At 51.7% G+C, this 24,429-nt stretch overlaps 1 protein-coding gene across 1 annotated transcript in view; it reads right to left on the bottom strand.

Annotated features, from left to right (window-relative positions):
- Window positions 1–24,429, bottom strand: part of SPATA13 (spermatogenesis associated 13) — a 354,699-nt gene that overhangs the window by 209,128 nt on the left and 121,142 nt on the right. The window contains 1 exon segment of the mRNA XM_021065472.1: window positions 4,206–4,241. Coding sequence (XP_020921131.1) covers window positions 4,206–4,241 — 36 coding nt within the window.

The raw sequence follows: 24,429 nt of genomic DNA on the forward strand, positions 1-24,429 counted from the left end.
GACTAATTCCCAGTCTAGGCGCACTGACCTCTACACTCTCCAGGGATGTTCTACAGGCTCCAGACCCGAGCCGATCAGAGGCGACGGGAAGCCAGAGGCAGCAGAGAACGTGCTTCCAACCCAGGGGGCTGCCGCCACCGCCAGGGGGTCCCCTGGCCACACCCTGACATCCGAAGCCCCAAGGTACAAACGGGGCCTCGGCTACGGGCCACGACAACGCAGCGCCACCTAGCTGTTCTGCCTGGTATTCATTCTCATCTAACGTTCACGCGCCCTAGGCTTCAAGCCGACGGGATTCTCCAAGGTTCTCCGAGCTTTCCTGACTCACGCTCTGTTCTGCACGAAGAACGTTTCCATCTCCGTGTGTCACCCGGGCCCCCACGGCCATTCTTAAGGCCCACCCCCTCCACCCTGCCCTTCCTGGCGCTGAAACTCCATCGTACTGGGTTTCTTCTTTATGGATCTTACCCGTTCTACCTTGTAATGCAAACGTACTTACACACAGATGTACACACATGTGAGAGACATCTGAATTCCTTTTTTCTTCTTCTTTTTAACGGTCACACTGCGGCATATGGTGGTTCCCAGGTTAGGGGTCGAATAAGAGCTGCAGCCTCTGGCCTACACCACAGCAATGTGGGATCCAAGCCGCACCTGCCACCTACACCACAGCTCCCAGCAGCGCTGGATCCTTAACCCACTGAGTGAGGCCAGGGATCGAATCTGCATCCTCATGGATCCTAGTCGGGTTTGTTACCACTGAGGCACGACGGAACTCCTACATCCTCTTTTAAAACGAAACGCCTTCTAAGTATGGGCTCAAAAGTATTCACTATTCACTGGGTTTAACTGCAGTATCTATCTCTTAATCACAGACATAAGTTTTAAATCACATACATAAGATGCTACCACTTACTACAGCGCAACACAGGCGGGATCATCTGAATTAGTCACCAGGAAGTTTGTTCAAGGTCAAATACCGTTCATTTACGATTCAACAGCTCCCTCTGGTGGCCTCTGAGGGAAATTGGATTTGCCGGCCATGAAAGTTACCAATCAAGCCAGAATTTGCATTTATTTTTGGAACTTGAATTTCAAGTGATTGTTCATCAATTTTAGTTTTAAGCTTGTCGAAATGTCCAGTTTTGAGATTACCACGGAATGGTCAACTTTACTTGTTATAAAAGTGTCATTGTTACGCCAAGAAAAAACATAAGCAGCTATATTTGAAATTGAGGCCAATCATTTCCATCTTCGACGACTGTAAACTTACTTGAAAAGATATTAGTAGTTTTACTTAAGGGCTCACAAAATATTTGCTTATGGTTAAAGAGCGAAATATTCATAAACTCACATACACTTTTTCAGTGCAAAAACTATAAAGTCACATATACTGTTGCGGATTTACATGAATAAATCTGGGGATTCCGTGAGAATATATATATGTGTGTGTGTATATATAATATATAATAATATATATAATTTTCTGTTTTTTCTTTTTTCATAATCTGGAACAATACCAATTGCAGATACGTTAACAGCTCCTGCCTTCTACTTAGACAAGCAAATGCTCAAGCTGGGAAGGAAGCAATGGAAAACGAGGGGCCAGATAACATTCTGAACCCCACGCGCAGCTGGCAGAGGTCCAAACCCGAGGGCATGTGCTGGGGGCATCAGGCCACAGGGAAGCTGTCTGAGGTCAGCCCTGCCGTTGCTGAGTCTGCCCGCGCCCTCTGAGGGGCTTCCTAGGTGAGCAACCGGAGTCCACCCTGCACGGTGAGGGCAGGGGCTTCGGTAAGGTACAGAATCAGAGTCCCAAGACAAAGGCTCCACCTGCCAGAGGTCGCCGGGGAGGGGTGCAGGGACACAGGGTTGCACACCTTGTCCCCCGCATCCTCGGTGGCTCCAGAGAGGACAGAAGAGAAGCAGGCAGTGGGCATCTGCGCCAGCGTTGTCAACGTGGCCTCATTTGGAAAATAAACTCTGTTTAACAGAAGCTGTTCCCGAATGTCCCTTTTTTCCCCAGGACTCCCCTGGCTGCACGGAACCTCTGAACTCTCTGCCAGTGACATTCTTTCCAAACATCACGTGGCTAGAAACATTGCTGTAGAGTTTTCCGTCTGTAGGTTGTTTTTTTTTGTTGTTGTTGTTTTTTTCTTTTTAGGGCCGCAGCAGTGGCACATGGAGGCTCCCAGGCTAGGGGTCGAATTGTAGTTACAGCCGTTAGCTTACAGCACAGCCACAGCAACGCCAGATCCGAGCCACATCTGCGACCTACACCACAGCTCACGGCAGCGCCATATCTTTTACCTCCTGAGCAGGGCTGAGGATCGAACCTGTGTCCTCAAGGATGCTCATCAGAATGGTTTCCACTGAGCCACGGCGGCAACTCCCCCTCTGTAGTTTTATTCCCAAATAAAATCTAACCTCAGAGAAGCATTTTCCTTCATGACATCTATTCTAGTCCTGAAGGGTGCACAAGAGGAAAAAAGGAAGCCCACGGCCGGATCCGTCTGATCACCACTGAGCACGTGACACGAAAAATGTTTTAAATGCACCTGACTATGCAGCTGAATAATAGATGTTCTAATGATGAGTTTACCAAAAAACAACAAAATTATAAGTAGTTTCACTGTTGTCAAATCTGTAGTGACTATACAGTATGTCATAAAAATATACGCTGTGTTTCTCTTTCACAAAACCATGAAACTTCAGCCTCCCTCCACTTTAGAAATGCACTGACTTTCCCTCGGTACCCCCCAAATTGTGATGCTATGGCCCCTGACATCCAGCCAGGACACTCCTTCACCCTAAAGATGGAAAACGTCCTTGTAAAACAGAACTGCTTTTCACCCGCGTGTCCACCGCATATTTTTGAAGATGTACAGACATGGGACTAACACATAATATGCAAAACTTTGCAACCCAACGGCCAACACGTAATTTTTTCCACAAACACAAATAATTAAAAATTCCAAAAAACCATGCATGAAGTTGGCTAGATACAGAACAACAACAAAAAAGAGCCTCTTTATTTCATGTCAGCAGCAAACCGCAGACGAATGTCAGTTTCACGGAAGGCGCCGGTGCAACTGTAAGTGATCCCGTTTGAAGGTCAAAGAAGCCAGCGGCTCGCAGGGTGGATTAGGGGTACTGTCATTGTCATCGGTGGCTGTCAGGGAGAGCGGGCCTCTTTGCGTTTTTGACACATCGGTGTAAATCTCAAGTTGGAGTTTCTAAATTTTACATTGTTGGGCTCACCTAAAGCTTTCTACACGCTGCCACCCACTCTAGCTGGAGAATATGCGACGTGAAAGGCTCTGTCATTCAAGACCTAAAGGGCTTTTTCTTAGAGTCTTTCCTTGCTAGCCCTTCGTTAGACCCAACAGGCCAATCATAGCTACAAATGATGCTAAGATGAAAGGCACAATCTTATAGACACATTTCCTTTTCTTTTTTTTTTTTCTTTTTACAGCTGCACCTGCGGCATATGAAGTTCCTGGGCCAGAGACTGAATTGGAGCTACAGCGGAGGCCTGTGCTATAGCCACGGCAGTGCCGGATCCTTAACTCAGTGAGCGAGGCCAGGGATCAAACCCGCATCCTCGCCGACACTGCATCAGGTTCTTAACCCACGGAGCCACAACGGGAACTCCTCTTTCACACTTCTATCCATCCCTCAGAAAAGACATTTTGACCTTTTAACCATTAAGCGGTGGGTAATACAATTTCATTTGCAGCAGGATATAAATTAAATATGTGATACTTCTGTATCTCCACAGATGTGTCTACTGAAATGTGTTAAGCCTGAAGCTTATATTCATCCAATAACAACAAAAAAACCACACACACGCCCAGGTTTTTATCACAATGAAATAGCTGAAAACATAAGACTCTCACGCCTGGCTTTCCATGTTGTGAGGTGACTAATTTGCCTTTGTTTCCAAAATAAATCACGCCCAAGTGGGCCAGCACATGAACTGATCACAATAGCAGAATATTTCGCGGCAATGCTGCAGTTTGAGGCGTTTCATTTATGGCCTAAAATTATGGTCTGAGGAGGCCTAACTTCAAACAGGCAGATGTCGCCCACAGGGCCTGAAGAAGGGGTACGTTGAAGTCAGGAAAAGCGTGAAGCTGTCAGAACGCGAATCTAAGTGGGACGTGGTGGGGGGCGTGGGGGCAGGGCCTGGAAGCCCCTCTTACCAGGTCCGGAGCACTGGCGACTCTTGAGGACAAGTTCTGGAAAAGAGGGAAAAAAGTGGACGGTTAGTGCTCAGGTGAGCGGCAACAGCTTCTCTGAGGTTAAGCCAGAATGTCAGATGCCCCCTGCGCTGGAAAAGTCTAGGAAGAGAGAGTAAATACACACACACACACACACACACACGTACACACTTATCTCTCGTGGCCTTTGTAGCAGTTTTTTGTGTATGTGGTTTCTTTTTTTGTCTGTTTCTGTTTTGTTCTGTGTTTTGGCCACACGCATGGCATGCGGGAGTTCCCGGGCCAGGGACAGAACCTGCGCCACAGCAGCCACCTGAATCACTGCCGGGACATCAGCTCCTTAGCCCACTGGGCCACCCGGGAACTCCAGGAGCAGGTTTTTATGGCTCAGGGTCTTGAAATCTACCCAACATACCAGGATTACACATCAGCTCCATGGCTGAGGCTGTGTATTTTACAGCCGTAAGCCCTGAGTTTCCAATCCACTGAACGCCAGTTAAGGGCACAGGCTGGTCAGAGCCCAGCCCACCATTTGCCTGCTGGGCCCAGGGAGGCCGGATCCCTGCCCCCACGGAATTTAATCTGTGTCATCGGGCCGAGGGCCCAGGCTAGGTGGGGGCTGACCTGCCCCCCTAGGGCTGGACCTGCAGCCTCCGGACAAGCTGCCTGTCCCCTAGGGCCCCTACCTCAACAAGAGACAGTGAAGCTCTGGAGCAGGGACACTGGAGGCAGCTGGTGGGGGCTGGGCGCAGGGAGGAGGGCCACATGCAGTGGGAGATGGAGCCTGCTTGGGGACAGGGCTGGAGCTCAAGGTCAGCCCAGGGACCTGGCCTGGTGTGGGCAGAAAGGGGCAGGGCTGAGACCAACGACGGGGACAGTTTGTGTCACTCTCCCTCCCAGGTGCCAAGAAGGGATTTTTCTAGTCCTTCTAGTGAGAACCAGGAGAGATGGGCAGTCGGGTAAAGGGAAAAGGTGCAGCCTTCAGGGTGACGTCAGACATGGGACCCTGGGCAGAACCACAACCCCACAGGAGAAGAAGAACAGCCCCGGGCATAAGAGTGGCCAGGCCACATCACAGGAGGAGGCCTGCTCCCAGGGGCAGAAGCACCTCCGCGGTCACACTGGCCTCGACCGTCCAAGCGGAGGTGACCCACGCGGTGCCCAGGGCTGCTCTGAAGCCTGGAGCCCCTGGTCGGAGGACTGGTTTTGGAGACAGTGGGGCACAGCTTGTCCTAGCAGAGAAAGTCGACCGCGGGGGCCATGGAGATCGGAGGGCCATGACCTTGGTCACCCAAGCCAACGCCAAGCGTCCCGCCTCGATGGTCAATTTCCCGCCAAGTGTCCCGCCTCGATGGTCAATTTCCCGCCAAGCGTCCCACCTCGACAGTCCATTTCCCGCTCGGGTCTCTCACTGCTGAGAGCCAGCAGGTGTCATCTCTGTACCCGTCTCGGGGACACAGGAGAGGCCCTTATGGGTCCCCTAGACTCTGGCCAGCAGGGACCATCTGAGGCCGTGTCCCTTCCAGGGACGACCTTGGACAAAAGACAGATGAGAGATTTGTCCTCGAGCGGCTCTGGGCCTCAGAGTCCAACAGTGTTTCAGTTGGAAAGTGGGAAGAAGCTCCCTGCTGAGGGGTTCGAGGCCCCGTGCCCACCATGGAGGATGGAGGGTCGGGCTGGGATGCAGGATGGAGGCGGCAGGTGACTGAATCAGCACCGACTCTCCATCGTAGTCCAGCTGCACAGTTGGCTTCTTGGCCATATTTGTGGTGACCGGGTCCCTGGCTCCCGTGGGGCCCCAGGGCAAGAGGCAGTGGCCACAGGCCAGCTCCGCAGGACAGGCAAGGCCCTACCCTCTCATCCCCAAGTTGATTGGCAGACGCGGCGGCAGGCAAGGCCGGCCCGTCCCCGTGGGTCTCCCAGTCCAGGAAGAGGAGGTGGACAGTCCAGCCACAGCCACAAGGGTGGGAATAAGGCAGAGAAGCCAGGGAGACTCCCTGGCCTGGGAGCCCTGGGCTCACAGGCTCTGCCTGTCACCCCTCGTGATTCCCTGAGGCCCCCCCAGACCTGTCGGTGCAAGAGGCCGGCCCCCCAGCCTTCCCGGCAGGGCCTGTGATGGCATTGCTGGCTGCCACCCAGACTGGGAGGGGCTGGGAAGGACCAGGTGCCCGGAGGGACCGGCCAGAGGAGAAGGCCCCTGTCACTATGTCCTCGCCAGGGCGAACGCTGAAGATGGGGAGCTCTGTCCCCCCAGGGAAGTCAGAGCCCAGCGTGTCAGCCACCCCAGCAAGCAAAAAGGGTCAGTCTCTTGTTGCCCAATCTAAGTGTCCTGGTGGCAGTGCCTGCACCCAGCCACCTGTGCCTGGCAGTGCCTGGCAGTGCCTGCACCTGCTCAAGGCAGCGGGGCTCCAGATCCTTCCTGTGCTCAGGGCTCTGGCCTCACCTCAGCCACACTCACAGCAGCAGCGGGGTCCCCAGGCTCCCCAGGGATGGGGCAGCAAGGCCAGCCTCCCCTGAGGGTACTCAGGGAACCCTTTGGGAAGCATCTAGGCCCAGGCACACCGACAGTGACAACTGTCAGTGATGGCACGAGTGTCACCATGGGTCCAGCATAGGTGCCATTGAATCCCACAAGGACAGGTGAGCTAAGGTGCACTGTTACTCCTCAACTTAAAATGCAAACCCCAGCCTCCCCAGACCACACAGCTCTCCGGGGTTGGGGGGAGCAGGGCCCAGCTACTAACCGCAGGGCTAACTGTGTCCAGACAGCGGGAGCAGCAGCAAACACTCCCCCCCCCACCCCGACTGCTTGGGCTTCAGGGGACCCCGGGGGGCCAGCACAGAACAAGCAGAAGACACTTAACGGTGGGTGAGACACCAGCAGAGCAGCTACAGGACAAGCAGGAAAGCGACTGGTCCAGGAGGCACAGCTGGGAGCCCAGGTGGGACGGATGCCCTCATGCTGAGGGGACCCAGGAGGTCTGGGGGTGGGGGGTGGTGAACACAGTGGGGGGGGGGCGACCCCACCTCTCCGGGAGGGATGGAGGCAGCCTGTGTCTGTGTTCAGGGCCATCCTCTCCTGACGCGCTCACAGCCACCCCCTCCCTCCCAGAGCATCGTCCACGCCGCGAGCTGAGGATGCAGGACCGAGTGCAAGGAGCCGGGCTGGTTTCAGATGCACTCCTGGGGCCACCTCACGGCCCCCAGACTCAACTTCTCAGCGTGAGATGCGACCAGGGCTGTCCCCTCGCCCTGGGGTTACTGTCCCCTCGGTCCTGGACCAGGCAGGGCTGCGAGCCCAGGACTGCACGGCGGCTCTCGTGATCACTGTTATCAGGAATCGTGATTCCTGCCACCATCAGGTGTCGCGGCAGCAGGTGGAGGCAGGGCCAGCCTGGTCTGGCGCTGGCCCCCACCCCGCGGCTGGCTGGGCCCCTCCTGGCCTGTCCCACCTTCGTGACCACAGTGCGTGGAACGAGGGACAGCCTGGGACAACAAGCCCCCTTCTTGTTGACCATTTACAGGCTTCTTCTGTCACTTTCTCCCGCCCAGGAAGCCGGATGGATGCGAGGCTTAAGGGTGCCAGGAAGGCCGGGATACTCACGTGCCAGCCAGTCACTTGTCCCCTTCGACTGGACAGTGGCAGCGCAGAGACACCGGGGGTGGGAACGGCGCGGCTGGACGCTAGCGAGGAGCCAGCTCACCCTCCCCTCCTCGACGACACACCTCACCACGCCCAGGGCCGATCTCGGGCTAACGGAGCTGTGGCTGTGACTCACAAATTGCAGTGGCTTCTCCGCAGCGCAAGTGCCAAGCCACGCAGGGCGCCCAGCCCAGGGGCACGTGCGTCTCCTATCCCCGAAGGGAGTGCGAGCCTGCAGGCTCACTGCACGCGCAGCAGGTGATCTGTGTGCAAGAAACAGCGCGCGGCAGCCTGGAAGGTCAACTCTAAAGGTCAAGGGACGGACGTCTTTATTGAGGAAGGGAAAAAATGTCAGTTATGCCGCTGGGCGCAGAACAAGGAACCCACTCCCCCAGCGACAAGAATGCCTATGCCGCTACTTCTTGTGTCTCCAAACCTCCAAGAATGTGCCGTCCCGGGGAAACGCCCTTCTAAAGGCTGTGTCACCCTGCTCGTGACACTTCGCAGCTGTTCTGCTTCACAGGGACTCTTTGAGAGCCGGGTTCTCTATAGGTGTACGTGTGTCACTCCGTTGAACAGCAGAAATGGTCACGGCGTCATAAATCAACAAGACTTCAATACAATTTTTAAAAAGGATGAAAAAAAATTTTTGTTTAAAGTTCTAGGAACTAAACCCTTTCTCATCCCTGTCTCTCTGCCCCTGCTCCAAAAGTGACCCAACCATGAATTGGGAGTTGCCATGGTGGCTCGGCAGATGAAGAATCCAACGAGGATCCAAGAGGATGCGGGTTTGATTCCTGGCCTTGCTCAAGGGGGTTCAGGATCCGCCTTGTCGTGAGCTGTGGTGCAGGCTGGGAGCTGTGGCTCAGATCCTGCGTTGCCCTGCTGGGGTGTAGGCGGGCAGCCGCAGCTCCGATTTGACCCCTGGCCTGAGAACTTCCATATGCCAGGGGTGTGGCCCTAAAAAGAAAGAAAGAAAAAAAAACCCACGAGTGTGCTCCTTCACGAGGCAAGAAAGCTACGGAGCCGCCTCTCTTCACCAACTAGTCCCTTAAACTTGTCTTCACCTTATAACTGCACACACTCTCCCTCTCCGGCCTGAGTCTGGCCATTGGTGGGCTTTGCTCCCCTGGACCAAAGCCATCCCTGAGTCTTGCCTCTGAACACATGCATTTTTTTAGCAGCATGGTTTTGGAGGTCCCTCCAGACTTATGAAACATTCTAAAAACTTAGGACTGAAACCACTTTTGAGCCGGGGGCAGTTTACACGGGCTGCCAGAGAGCACACCTTGGTCCCAGGGAAAGGCCGACGCCGGCTTCCCGCCCTGAGCTCCGCCCCTCCCTACAAAGCGGAGCCCTCTTCAAACACGGGTGCTAAAAGAGTATCGCCTTTGAGAAAACCTTAGAGCTTTGAAAACTGAAGCAAGTCAGCAGAGATCATTTATTCGTTGGCAAAAGGCAGTGATAGAAAAGGGAAGCCAGACGCAGCCTCCAACGCCTATCAGTTGATTCCTTGGGTGGGGAGTTCCCGCTGTGGCCAGAGGGTTGAGGACCCGGTGTTGCTGTAGTGCACCCGGTGGGCTGTGATGATAACAGAGAAGCTAAAGTCAGGAGATGGGCTTTGAGTTCTCGCCGGGGATCTGATGGTGGGAAGGGGTTTGTAGTCTGACTCGGGGTCTCCGGGCCGGGGGGCTTGCTATCTGCGTACCCATGGGCATTCTACTCCTGGCTTTGCCTCCCTGCAGGATCGCTGGCAGCTCCCCTCGGAGAATGTGACTGGGAGGAGACACGGTGCAAAGGAAGAGTGCAGGTCGTGTGACACAGTCGTCTTGGAACTGACGCGATTGATGCGACGCTCATGCCAACTCCAGGCCCTGTGGCAACACCTACCCGGCGCCCTGCCAGTCCCGAGGAAAGCTGGAGGGACCGTCACGAAAGGGGACATCCCGTCTCCTGGACCTCTCATCCTCTTCCCTGAGGGGAGCGCCACAGCCCTGGGTGGCCAACGGGTAAAAAACCCCAAACCCCGGAGCTCCCCAGTGGCACAGCGGGCGAAGGATCCAGTGTTGTCCCTGCAGTGGCTCCAGTAGCCACTGGGGTGCAGGCTCCACCCCTGACCTGGGAACGTCCACATGTCGTGGGCACTGCAGGAAAGAAGGAAGGAAGGAAGGAGAAAGAAAAAGGGAGGGAGGAAGGGAGAAAAGGAAAGAAAACAAAAACCTTAGACCAGCACAGCCTGAAAATAAATCAGCCGTGGCACCAGCTCCCACGTCCCGTGAACTTACGGACGTCGATCCAGCCTAAACTGGATCAGCTTGACCAGCAAGAAGGCAGCATATCTGCTGCCATGATTGAAACTTCGAGACCCTGATATAAATAAAGGGGATCCCTCCAAAGTCGTGCACACAGGATTCGCCATTTCACTCCCAGGTCTGTTCAGTTACGGCCAAAGAGCGGTATTGGGTGTATCTTCTTAAATTTTCCTTTTCCTTCTTTCCTTCTCTCTCTCTTTTTTTTTTTTAAGGCTGTACCCGCGGCATATAGAGGTTCACGGGCTAAGGGTTGAATCAGAGCTACGATTGCCAGTCTACACCACAGCCATGACAATCCAGATCCTTAACCCACTGAGCGAGGCCAGGGATCGAACCCACATCCTCATGGATACCAGTTGGGTTCATCATCCACTGAGCCATGATGGGAACTCCTTTTTCTTTCTTTCTTTCTTTCTTTTTTTTTTTTTTTTTTTTTCTTTTTAGGACCTCACCTGCAGCATATGGAGCTTCCCAGGCTAGGGATTGAGTCAGAGCTACAGCTGCCGGCCTACACCACAGCCACAGCAACGCCAGGTCCTTCATCCACTGAGCGAGGCCAGGGATCGAACCCGCAACCTCATGGTCATCAGTTGGATTCATCTCTGCTGTGCCACACGGGAACTCCAAATTTCATTTTTCTAATTATTTGTCTTTAATTCTGTGATTTTTACAAAATACGGGTTCGTGATGCTTAGGAGGTTTTGAGAAGCCGTCCTTTTTCCAAAGACAAAGAAGCTCTGCCCTGGAGGGGAGGGTGCCCGGGAGCAGCCCGCATCCCTGAACGCCCTCAGGGGTAGACCAGAACTCTGGACTGCGCAGCAGGCATTACGGAGATGACAAAAGTCAATCCCTCTGTTAAAATGACAGTAAAACAGGTTGCGTATGCGAACATGTACACACAGTAAATGTACGAAACGGACAGAGTGGGGAGGCAGGAGCTTGTGCCTGAGAAGGGCTTTCACCTGTACTGGCTCTTTTTCATGTGGGTTGTGTATACAGACGTGTGCATTGAGCTTCTTCACACGTTTTTGAATTTCTCTAAGCTTGTATGACATTCCTGATTTGCATCCAACACAAAAGTATTTTAAGACCCTAACGGCGTCCATAATGGCTGATGCATAACGTAAAATGATTGCTTGCAAATAGTTCACATTGGCCAAAAATGCACCAACCTTCTGAACTCCCATCATGAATCATTTCTATTCTGCTTTCATCCAAAAGTGCTTGAAATGCACCACAGGCAACTCAACGCATGTGCGTGTACGGTTACGAGAGCATAAAGAGAGCTGATTTCATGGTGAAGATTTTAAACCGAATAGCTTTTTTTTTTTTTAATTCTAGGTTTTTCTCCAAAGAGAGTTGCTGTCATCAAAATCCCTTCCTGACTATGTCTAGACACTTAAATTGTAACAGAACAAAGGCTGGGGGAAAAAAAAAGGAAAAAAATGTATACATGTAAGTGTATCTTGGCCCCCATGCTGTACAGCAGAGAAATAAATAAATTAATTAAAAAAAAATCCCTTCCTGGCTCCCAAGAATCACATCCTGAGACATGCCTCCCGCTTGACTCAGGCTCTCCGTGAAGATACACACGACTCTGTCCTTCCACTGTCACCTGTTCATTATTCAGGCTGCCCATTTTTTCCAAAGTCTAATTCGCCAAACCCTTCCTTGGACACCTGCCACCGCGGCAGGTCCAGTGATGACCTTGATACTGGGTCAGAGCAGCCACGCTTAGCTTCAGATTTCTGTTTCTGAAACTCGCTGTGAGTTCATTCCTCTTGCCTGGGTGTCTGAGGCATGCCCCTCTCTGTTCATACATGTATGTGTGAGCACACACACATATGACTTGCATTTGTACATTGTTGTTGTTTTTTTTTTTTCCTTTTTCTTGGGCTGCTCCCACAGCATATGGAGATTCCCAGGCTAGGGGTCGAATTGGAGCTGTAGCCACCAGGCTGCACCAGAGCCACAGCAACGCGGGATCCGAGCTGCGTCTGCAACCTACACCACAGCTCACGGCAACGCCGGATCCTTAACCCACTAAGCAAGGCCAGGGATCAAACCCGCAATCTCATGGTTCCTAGTCAGATTCGTTAACCATTGAGCCACGACGGGAGCTCCATGACTTGCATTTGCAGACCAGGGCGGGGAAATGCCACAAACAGGACGACATAGAACCGGACAGACAGGATTTTGAATGACTGTGCAGAGGCTGTAGTTTTAAAGATGAAGCCCATGGCCTTGGGTACCCGGATCTGCCCACACAGCCCTGGCCTGAGCTCACAGGAGCATCACCAGAAGCAGAAGCAACAGCAATTTTCTGTGTTCACCCCCAGGGTCAGCAAAGGAAGATTATTGAGCTGCACTGCTTCTGGGACCACCCACTTTGCCTAGCCAGCTCCATCTCCACCTGGCCCTGCCTGCGGCAGCTCTTCCAGACCTGTCACACCTCGCTCCACCCCCAGGTGAGCTCACCTGCCTCACAGCTCCCCACCCCCTGCCATCTCAGGGTTGAACGGTGTCCCCCCAAATGTGGGCCCTAAACCCCAGCACCTGGGGACGTGACCTTGTCTGCACGCAGTCTCCAGGTCATCAGAGTAAGATGAGGTCCCCAGGACGGGCCTTTCCCCAGTACCACTGTGTCCTTATGCAAAGGGGAAGCTGGCAGACACACAGGAGGGAAGCTGAGGAGATGCAGGGAGAAGCTGGGAGCTGGGACAGCCCCTCCTCCAGGGCCTCGGAAGGAATCGGCTGGCCCGCAGCTTGACCTCAGCATCTCCAGGACTGTGAGACAGTTCCTCTGTGCTGCTGAAGCTGCCAACACACCATCTAGTCCCAAATTTACAGCTCGAATCCAGAGCTCTCCCTGCAGGTCCCTGATTTTAACTGGTTTCTTGACATCCTTTTTGTTTTGTTTTGTTTTGTTTTGTTTTTTGTCTTTTTGCCATTTCTAGGGCCACTCCTGCGGCACATGGAGGTTCCCAGGCTAGGGGTGGAACTGGAGCTGCAGCCGCCGGCCTACACCACAGCCACAGCAACGTGGGATCCGAGCCGCGTCTTCAACCTACACCACAGCTCATGGCAACGCCGGATCCTTAACCCACAGAGCGAGGCCAGGGATCGAACCCGAAACCTCATGGTTCCTAGCCGGACTCGTTAACCACTGCGCCATGACAGGAACTCCCAATTTCTTGACATCTTTAACAGCAGAGCAAAACAACACTGTACATCTTATTAGGGTGTGAGAGAGGCCCAAGCTGTGCTGTGCAACTCGGGGGAACAGAGTCTCTATTTTAAAATAACTGTAAATGGAAAGTGAACTTTGAAAATTATATTAAACGTTAAATAAATTTAAAAAATTTAAAGACGGTCTAAATCTAACATTCCTTTTTTTTTCCTTTTTTTGCTTTTTAGGGCCATACCTGTGGCACATGGAGGTTCCCACGCTAGGAATCAAATCAGAGCTGGAGACACTGGCCTACACCACAGTCACAGCAATGCGGGATCCAAGCCATATCTGCAACCTACACCACAGCTCATGGCAGCGCCAGATCCTTAACCCACTGAGCGAGGCCAGAGTTCGAACCCGAGACCTCATGGTTCCTAGTCAGATTCGTTTCCGCTGCGCCACGACAGGAACTCCAAAATCTAACATTGCTAAAACCTCACTCTGGGAGTTCCCGCTATGGCACAGCAATTAAGGATCTGGCAGTGTCTCTGCAGCGGCTCTGGTGGCTGTGGGGGCTCGGGTTCAATCCCTGGCTGGGGAACTTCCGTATGCTGCAGGTGAGGCCATAAATAGAAATAAAAGCTAACTCTGTTCTTTTATATCCTCTGCTACCAACCTGGACAAAACCAAACAGAAACCCCAGATTTCCTATTTCGGTAAATCATATTCCCACACACCAGAAGCACAGGGTTAATTCTTCAAACCCCGCCTGTGTCTCTACGGCTCCAGATCCCAGCCAAGTCCAGGTCCTTGAACACGTCTCTCAAATCATGTCGCGACTCTGCCCTCGGCTTACAGGTCACATTGCAGGAAGGCCTTCCTGGCCGGTGCCCTCCAGAGCTGCTCCTTCCTGGTCGTAGACCTGAGCAGACCTGCAAACGCTGCAGGAGGTTCCTGCATCCGACTCCCCCAGCCCGGGCTCCGCTTTTCCATCTGCACTGGCCGGGTTAAACTCCTACTCATGCCGCAGGAGCCCCGACTCTCTCGCTTCCTCGGTGAGAGCTTCTCCCACCCTAGAGCAGGTCAGGCTCCCTGTTGAGTCTGCTCCCAGCACGAGGTCCTTCTCCGCCACAGCACACCCGGGCCCATGTTTCACACGTGGTCAGTGGTTACCTCGGCCACTGAAGGATCAGCCCATCAAGGCACGAATCACAACCACTTTCGATCAGCCCTGCGGTCCAGCGCCTAGCCCAGCACGGGGACCTCACGGCTTAGAAAACATGTGTTGGACCAAGAAAAGGTTTGCCCAAAGCTGCTCAGCTTATGAGGGGCCAAGCTGGGACTAAAGCCCAAGTCTCCTAACTCACTGTCGTGTGTGTGAGTGTGTGTGTGTGTGCGCCTACTAAAATAGACCGCCTACTAACAATGCATAAAATACATGCGTATAATTTAAAGGAAAAAAAGAAAAGAATCCTCACGTCCGCTTAGGTTCACTGATGAAACATGACGATCTTAGCAGCTTCTGCACACTTTCCCCCAGGAGCTTCCTCTTTCCTGCTCCCAGCCTGCGCTGATAACACATCTTCCCCAAGTGATCTGTATATTCTGCACAATACCAAATGCCCATCAGCCCAGAGTTCCCATTCTGGCTCAGCAGGTTAAGAACCCAACACAGGAGTTCCCGTCATGGCGCAGTGGTTAACGAATCTGACTAGGACCATGAGGTTGTGGGTTCGGTCCCTGACCTCACTCAGTGGGTTAGGGATCTGGCGTTGCTGTGAGCTGTGGTGTAGGCTGGAAGCTGCAGCTGAGATGCCACCCCCTAGCCTGGGAACCTCCATATGCCGCAAGCGCAGTCCTAAAAAGACAAAAGACAACAAGAAGAAAAAAAAGAAAGAAAAAGTGCCTTGAGACAGAAGTCCAGCTGGTTTCTCTTCTTCTTGCCAAAAGATGCGCATTTCTGGGTAAATTCTTTCTTTTTGAAAATAAATGTAACGGCGTAGAGTTGATTTACCAAGTCGTGTCAGTTTCAGGCGTACAGCTTGTTGGTCTCAGCCTTGTGGGTTTAAACCTGTGGTCCAGGCAGGCACCGCAGGAGGTCTGTGGGGAGTGGAGATGCTGGCTGCCTTGTCTGTCTGTCCCCATGGCTGAGAGTGTCACTGGCAGAGTCTGGCATCAAGCACGTGGCATCTAGGAGACACCAGCCTTCCTGGGGGGGGGGGTCTTATCTCTTATTTGCAGGCATCAACATGCTGACAAGGGAATACATTTGATTCTATACACACCTCGATGAAAATAACAGCATGCTAGTTAACCCCTCTTCCACGGGTCACAGACTAGTTAGCAGAGGACCTACGAAAACCATCAATAAAAAGGTAGTTTGTCCCTAGAAAACCTCAGCCTTGGACTGTGAAGTCACCGAACAGGCTGCAGGATGCTCTGTCCCTCTGTGTGAGGCCACAGCTGTGGTCCTGCGGGTACGAGGCATCAGGCACAGGACCTGGAGCTGCCCCAGGGGCTGCACTGGCACCTTTCACCCCTGCGTGCACAACTCAGGTTGCTGACTCTTTAAACAGCTTCTTTTCTGTGTTCCCAGCCCAACCCAAAAGCGCAGGTGACAGCGCATCACAGAGGGTCAGTACGCAACATGAGCAAAAGCGAGAAATATAACCAGACGAGGATACCCTGGAAAACTGCTCTTTACAAACGAACACAGAAGACATAAAAAGTCACGTAAATCCATGTATAAATGAACCACTTTGCTGTACAGCAGAAATTCATGCAACATTGTGAGTCAAGTGCACCTCGGTTTTTAAAAAATGAACGCAGACTGGTTCAGAGCAGAGACATCCACAGTCGGCTTAGGTCTAAGATGGACTTCCTGGCTCGGCCCGTGGGATCTGAGAACACAGACAAAGACCTGACCCAACCCGGACAGTGAAGAAGCAACCGCGGTCAGAAAGGCAGGCGTGGCCAGAACGCACACTGGGGCAGGTGCACAGGTACGCGAAGGAGACTCACGTCTCAGTGACAGTAACTAAGAGCTCTGGGGTCTGTGCAGGTGACAATTGATGGCCACTCTCAACACCTTTTATGGGTTAACCAAATCTTCGCCACAAGTCCAGGAGGTGGGTTCTGTCTGTAATCTCTCCATTATACAGAGGGATAAGCGGAGGCTCCGTGAATTAGGTAAGGTCATGCAAGGCGGCAGCCTCTCAGCCCCCTTCTCCTGCCTGCAGCTCCCAGCCCGGAACCACGTCCAATCCCCCTCACCCAGCACCAGGAGGGAGGGTGTGTCACCGTCACTCAAGCGGCTGTGTCCTCCCCCGTCCTGCACACCCGCCACCCTGAGGCCACACTTGTGATGGGGGCGCTGTCCCCGTGCTGACAGATCATTCTACTGACACCTGCGATGCCAGCATTTGCACCCGTACCACTAGGGGAGCTTCTGAAAAAATGCCAACTATGTGAGAATCTCTGGTTGCAGAACCTAAGCCCTGGTGGTTGTGCAGGCAGCCAGGGCCCAGGAGCTCGGCTCAGCTGCAGATGACAGGAGGCCCAGGGGCCGTGTCCCTGGGGAAGCAGAAGACGTGATGGCTAGAGATCCGTCATAAGGAACAGGCCCACAGCCGTGGAGGTCGGCACGTCGAGTGCTGCAGACGAGTCTGCAGGCTGGAGACCCACGAGGGCTGGTGCTTTAGTTCGAGTCCAAGTCCAAAGGCAAGAGCGGACCGACGTCTGGCTGGAAGACGCTCAGCCTGTCTATTCACGCCTTTCTCGGGTTGTGGGGGTTGGAAGAGGCCCCCACCTTGGGCAGGGCTGTCTGCTTCACCCAGCCCACCAGTGCAAATATTCCTCTCACCCAGAAACTCGCTCCTAGCAATGCCCAGAAGAACGTTTAACCCAATATCTGGGCATCGCGGTCCAGACAATGTCTTGCTGTCTTTTCCCTTGAAACGTCTGCACATAAAACACTAAATGACTCTACCGTCACCGCACCTTGAGGGCACCACCCAGCAAGACAAATGGACACACGTCTTTGCAATGACATCGCCCAATACGGAAAACATCTAAAACTGTGTAATCCCTGTATGCATTTATTTATTAATTTATAAATTATACGAAGCTTCTTTCTTTTTTTCTTGTTAGGGCCGTACCCGCAGCATATGGAGGGTCCCAGGCTAGGGGTCAAATCGGAGCTGCAGCCCCCGGCCTACACCACAGCCACAGCAACACAGGATCCAAGCCGCGCCTGTGACCTACACCACAGCTCACGGCAACGCCAGACACTTAAACCCACTGAGTGAGGCCAGGGATTGAACCTGCGAGCTCCTAGATGCTAGTCGGGTTTCTTACTGCTGAGCCACAACAGGAACTCCCCCTCTATAAATTATATTAAAATCCTTTTGGATGAGGAGGTCTATGTAGAGATTCTGGTACATTCTGTCATGCACACTTATGTGTGTGTGAGCAGGTACACAAATGTATGCTTATGTATACATGTGCGTACACAGACACACGCATTCTGGTGCATTCTGCCCACCCACAGAGGGGACCCCACCACCCTGGGTGTTGCAGGTGTAGACGCTGCATTTGCCTCAACTGTGGCCTTTCTCATACTTACTGTCCTGCATCCCGATCTGACTCAAAGTCCCAATTCAGGGACGACCTTTTGCAAACATAGGATTTCTCGCAGATGACACACTGGAGGGACGTGTGATAGACGGGGTGGGCTGACGATATACTGGTTGTGAAAGAGAGAGGGACAATCAGGTGGGAGACACAGGGACCAAGGAGGGTCACGGGATGTAAAGGATGCTGAGTTTGGGGTACCCAAGGCTTTGCAAACTTAACAATATGCTATTTGGGGTTTTTTTTTTAATACATCCCCAAGCTGTTTATTTATCTTGTGTTTATACACCCACCTTTTGAAAGATGAATAAGTCCTAAATAACATTAAAATATGTTGCGAGAGTAGAAATTTTTATAACATTCTCAAAATCTTTCTCCGGAATAGAACCGCTTCCATAAAGCATCCTACAGCGTCAGATGGTCTGTCCCCTTAATGAAAGTTACTGTCATGGAGCCAGAAGTTGGTCGATGGTGTGGAAAAGCAGGTTTCACTCTTCTTAGACAAAGCTCCCGTTTCACAGCTGAGTTCCAAAAGCCTCCCCCAGGCTGCGGTGAGGATGCCAAACAAAAGCAAATTTTTCAACAACAGCCAATACAGAGAAGAGGGAGGAAAAAACCTCAGCAGCCCCACTGAGACATGAACAAAGGAAAGGAAGAGAGCCCCACTGGCAAAAAAACCAATGGCCCTGACACACTCAGAGTTCACTCTACATAAGAGAAATACCACTGTACAGACAGCATTTTCCACCGGGAGGTGAGCATAGATCAAGTTTGGTGACACTGTGTCAGTGAGGAGGTTGGGAGGCAGGGGGTCTTCAAGGGAAGAGCAAATGGGGACAAGGTCCATGGAGGATGAGTTAGCAAGAGCCCGAAATGTTTCATGCCTGTAACATTTTGTTTCCGCAAATCCATTTCAAGAAATTTGTTTCCTAGATATTCACAGGCCTGTGTGAAATGGCTGAAGCATGTGTATTTCTTTCTGGAAGCATGGCAATAAAGTAAACTTCATCAACAGGGAATGGGTTTATATACTATGTTACAGCCACAGAGAAGAATACTATGCAGCCCTTAAAAAGAATTGAAAAAATTGGAAACAATGCAAAACTCCACTGACAGATGAGTGGCTAAAGCAAATGGGGATAGACACATATAATGGAATATTATTCACCCATTAAAAGGAAGTGAAAGTCTGCTATCTGAAACATAGATAACCCTCGAGGACATCACGCTAAGAGAAACAAGCCAGACACAAAAGGCTAACATTGGTATGAACCTACCTATTTTGAGATAGCTAGAAAAGACAAATTCTTAGAGTCACAAACAGAATGGTGGTTACCAGGGGCTGGGGGAGGGAAGTTATTATTTAATGCACACGGAGTATGAGTTTGGGAAGATGAGCAAATTCTAAGGATGGATGGTGGGGATGGCTGCACAAGTGTCACGTTATGCACTGTTTACCCTGATAAAAATAAAAGAATGAAGAAGCACTTTAGGTACTGGCAGGGAATAATCTCTGAAATATATGACTAAATAAAAATAGAAGATCTAGGGAGTTCCCATCGTGGCTCAGCAGGTTAAGAACCCAACTAGTACCCATGAGGACGCAGGTTTGATCCCTGGCCTCCCTCAGTGGGTTCAGGATCTGGCGTTGCCTTGAGCTGTGCGGTAGGTCGCAGACGCTGCTCGGACCCCGCACTGCTGTGGCTGTGGTGGAGGCTGGCAGCTGTAGTTCTGATTCCACCCCTAGCCTGGGAACCTCCATATGCCGCAGGTTCGACCCTAAATAAATAAATAAATAAATAAAACAGGTTCTCAGTGCTGGTGGAATTTGAATTTCTCTTGCTAATCATTTGCCTAGCCTAATGTCTGCTTTGCAGTGTAGCTTTGAAGATCAGCCAATTTGAAATTAAAATTTGTACAGCTGTTACTTATCATGTGGGGAGGGGGGCTGTTTACACTTCAGAGCATCAAACTACCAAACTTTCCAAATCCAGAGTTTTATCTCCTACTTTGCCGATACTTCATTGCATAACCGAATTCTTACTGGTCAAATCACGGCTTTTAGGGGAAGAAATGCCTCATTCAGTGGCTGATGGCCTCAGCTGGCTGAACACAAACACTGCGGGAAGAATGATCTGTTCGGGCCAATTCCCAGAGCTAATAGCGATTACTACAATATTTAACGATAGAAGCGCTTAAACTTACTCCAGAAATATATTCAGCGGAACAGCAGATTTTCATGTGATTCCAAACTATCTTTCATCCCACAAAAACACATGGAGATCTTAGAGATAATACGCTTTCTTGCTTTCAAGTCACATACAAATTTAAGAGCCAAACAGGAATTTGTTTTCTGGGTTTTTTTTCTGAGATTGAACAACAGATTTGCCATTTTTAAAAAATTTTTTAAATGTCTTCGGCATTGCCATTTATTCCGTGTGTCCTGCACAGCTGATGTAATGTCTCCAGGCCTCGTGTAACTAACCCCAAACACAAAAATAACAACAGCTCCAAAGACCATAAAGACATCAGTGTCTGGTTCGCAGTGGTCGTGAATGTTATTTCCCTTAAATGAAAAAGTCTCAACACTTTCCTTTCCTTTTTATGGCCACAGCTGCAGCATATGGAAGTTCCCAGGCTAGAGGCTGAATCGAATCTGTAGCTGCCAGCCTATACCACAGCCATAGCAACAATGGGTCCAAGCCACATATGTGACCTACACCACAACTTGCAGCAATGCCAGATCCTTGACCCACTGAGTGAGGCTGGGGATCGAACCCACTTCCTAACGGACACTATGTCAGGTTCTTAACTCACTGAGCCACAATGGGAACTCCCAAAGACATACTTTTATATTAAGAATTAAGTATATCCAAGCAAATTTCTCAAAATTGCAACCAACATAGTTGGAATTTTTATTTCTCCTTTTTTTTTTTTTTTGGCTTTTTAGGACCACCTCTGCAGCATATGGATGTTCCCAGGCTAGGGTTGAATTGAATCTGTAGCTGCCAGCCTACACCACAGCCACAACACCACCAGATATGAGCTGCATCTGTGACCTACACCACAGCTCATGGCAACACTGGATCCTTAACCCACTGAGCGAGACCAGCGATCGAACCTGAGTCCTAATGGATGCTAGTCAGATCGTTTCCGATGAGCCATGGCAGGCACTCCTCTTTGTTTTTTTCATGGCCACACTCATGGCACATGGAAGTTCCGGGGCCAGAGACTGAATCTCAGCTGCAACTGCAACCTACGCTTCAGCTGAAGCCATGCTGGACCCTTAACCCACTGTGCCAGGCTGGATGGAACCCTTCAGCCTTCACAGGGACCCAAGCTGCCTCAGTCAGAGTCTTAACCCACTGCCCCACAGCAGGAACTCCCATTTCTCCATCCCTTGGTTTGTGAAATACTACAGAATGCTACTATCTGGTTGGAACACATGTGAGATGGAATTAGTTACCTTTGATGAGAAAGTAAGCAAAGCACTGAGCTGGGGTTCCCTTTAAAGATCTCCATGGCGCCAGGGAAAGGACGTAGAGACCCACTGCTTGGATTGTGGGCAGAAATGTTCTCAAAGAGAAGACTGTACGTACTTCTCATGTGGATGAGACATTCTTATAAACCAAACATTAATATGCATCTCCGACCATAATATGCAGTTTTCCCTAGATTTGCCTAATTGGAAGCTTTTAGGAAATGTTTGTGTGGACTTTTCTTTTTGTTTTGTTTGTTTTGCTCTGTTTTTGCTTTTTAGGGCTGCACCCACAGCATATGGAAGTTTCCAGGCTAGGGGCTGAGTTGAAGCTATGGATGCCAGCCTACACCACAGTCACAGCAACACCAGCTCTGAGCCACGTCTGTGACGTAGACCACAGCTCACGACCACACCAGATCCTTAACCCACTGAGCAGGGCCAGGGATCGAACCCACATCTTCATGGATACTTGTCGGGCTCATTTCCACTGAGCCACAATGGGAACTCCTCTTTTTCCTTTTGAAATAAATAAATATATAATTAAAAAGGGAAAACATTTCTGGAAACATCACATTTACTATATAAACAGAGACATGGCCGTGACAAAGAAATCTGATAAATAAGACCCCAAAATGATAAATTCTTGAAACGAAAAGATCAAGTTTCACTAAGCAGATTCAGAGTGTAGGTTTCATTCAGTTGGATTCCTTTGTTCATTTAAAATATAAATCCAAACTACCCAAATTCATTCTTCAGGATTTCCTATGTAGTGTAAAACGCCCAGGAATGGAGCTTCACTTCCTACAGGCTGGCATTCACCCCAAGGAGATGCTTCCATGTATCCAGTTAAAAGAAAGGACAGGCATTCGGCAGGGGCTGCACCCTGTGAAGCTCTCCTTCTTAAGATGTCACAGAATAGGAGTTCCCATCATGGTGCATCAGAAACGAATCCAATTGGGAACCATGAGGATGCGGGTTCAATCCTTAGCCTCCCTCAGTGGGTTATGGATCCAGTGTTGCGGTGAGCTGTGGTGTAGGTTGCAGACACAGCCCAGATCCCGTGTTGCTGGGGCTGTGGTGTAGGCTGGCAGCTAGAGCTCCGATTCAACCCCTAGTCTCGGAACCTCCATATGCTGACGGTGTGGCCCTAAAAAGACAGGAGGACCAAAAAAAAAAAAAAAGCTATCACAGATTAACAATCTCAAAAGTCCATGACATTCTTATGGCAGTAAGACTGACAGATGGCCTGGGGGTTTCTCACGGCTAAGATGTCACAGCCGAGACCCACCTGGAAGCCAAGCGCATCTGGAGGCAACTTTATTTTTGCAAAGGCATAAAACAAAAGAAGTCAAGGAAAAGCAATCAATGCTCACCTCTAAACCTATATCCTGGGGGGACCTGCCCAGCCTTGCATGTGGACATGGGGTAACATCATCCGTGACCACAGCCTCATGGGGACCCGAGGAGGCTCGTGGATAAAAGGCAAGGAATGGGGACCTGACAAGCTTTGGGGCTCCTTAGAGATGACACATGCCAGTTTAGGAAAGAGCAGAATTCCGGAACACTAGGGACCTTAAAACTCACCTAGTCAAGCTCCTCCTCTTACACACAACTGGGGAATCAGGCTGGCTGGACGTGGGTTAACTATTAGAGGCAAGGCCTGCTCCCAGGCCTCCCACCCTCCTCTAATGCCTTGGCTCCAAATAAAATCCGCGGTTGCCCTGATCTTGCCGCTGCGACGAAAATGCATTTCCCTTGCTTCGAATTCAGTCTCTACGTAGAAAATGGGGATAGAAAGCGGGGCCCCCGGCCGGCCCGTGGTACCTAAAGGAGCGGAGGATGCAGGGCTGTGCGAAAAATCCCCTGCAGCCCCGCCTGCCTACACCAGAATGCACTGCGCCAACCGGAAGTGCCCCCCGGAAGTGCCAACAGCGGAGTCAGAGGTTCCCCGCCCCTTCCCCGAACCCTCTGGCCCCCGTCGCTGCTGCTCCTGAGGTGGGGGCGCTGGGTGAGCCGCGGGGGGTGGGGGGGGGCTCTGGGGAATAAGCCAGGCGACCGGCCTGCATCCGGAGTCGCCTTCCCAGCCGCCACGTGCATGTGCTCCCTCCATCTCCGGGTGAGGACCCGGTGTCACCGCGCCGCCTCCTGCCACCACCTTGGGTCTGGACCCGTGGTTTTCTCCTCTCTGCCCGGCTGTGGCCGCCACACGGACTCCTGTTCTTTTACTGCCTACATGCCGTCCTGTCCTTGAAACAAACACCCGGCAGCCTTCCTGCGGCTTGCCAAGGACTCAGCAGCTCTGCGGATGCCGAGAAGGGTGTAGGACGGCGGTCTCTCCCGCTGCCTCCGCCCCGTCCCCCCTGTATCTCCTGCCAGGAGCAGAAAGGCTTCACATGCTGCGGCCACACTCGGCCTGGTTTAAGCACGTTCAAGAGGATTTCTTGAGCGTCCTCACTGGACAAGCAGGGAAGGGCCAGGCTCGGGCGGGGGTGACGGGACCTGACGGAGGTCTGCATCTGAGCAGCCAGAGCGAGCAACGGGGTGCACATCTCTGGCCGCTGAGCCCCCCTCGAGGAGCTGTTCCTGGCGGCTCGTGCACGGCCTTGACGGTGGGCAGGACAGAGCCTTTAATTGTGCCTCATGCCTTCACGTCTGTTTACCCTGCACTAGAAGAAGAGGAGCCCGGGACATGTCTTCTCGGGCCTGGAGGAGATGGTGAGGGATGACAGACACTGACTGAAAGCCTGGGAACTTTCAAGCCGCATCAAGGTCATGACCTCCAGCAGCACAGGGGAGGGAAGGGGATCTGCACTGTACCCACGCCTGCGGAGTCAGGAGCAGCCGTGAACCGTAGTTTTTCCTCACTCTGCATACATTTGTGTTGGCTTTTCTCCTAAGTTGGGGGAGTGCCTCCGAGGTGAGATTTTAATTAAAAGGTGTTACAGAAGCAGCCGTTGAACAGACCA

Source organism: Sus scrofa, chromosome 11, assembly GCF_000003025.6.
Source record: "Sus scrofa isolate TJ Tabasco breed Duroc chromosome 11, Sscrofa11.1, whole genome shotgun sequence".
NCBI lineage: Eukaryota > Metazoa > Chordata > Mammalia > Artiodactyla > Suidae > Sus > Sus scrofa.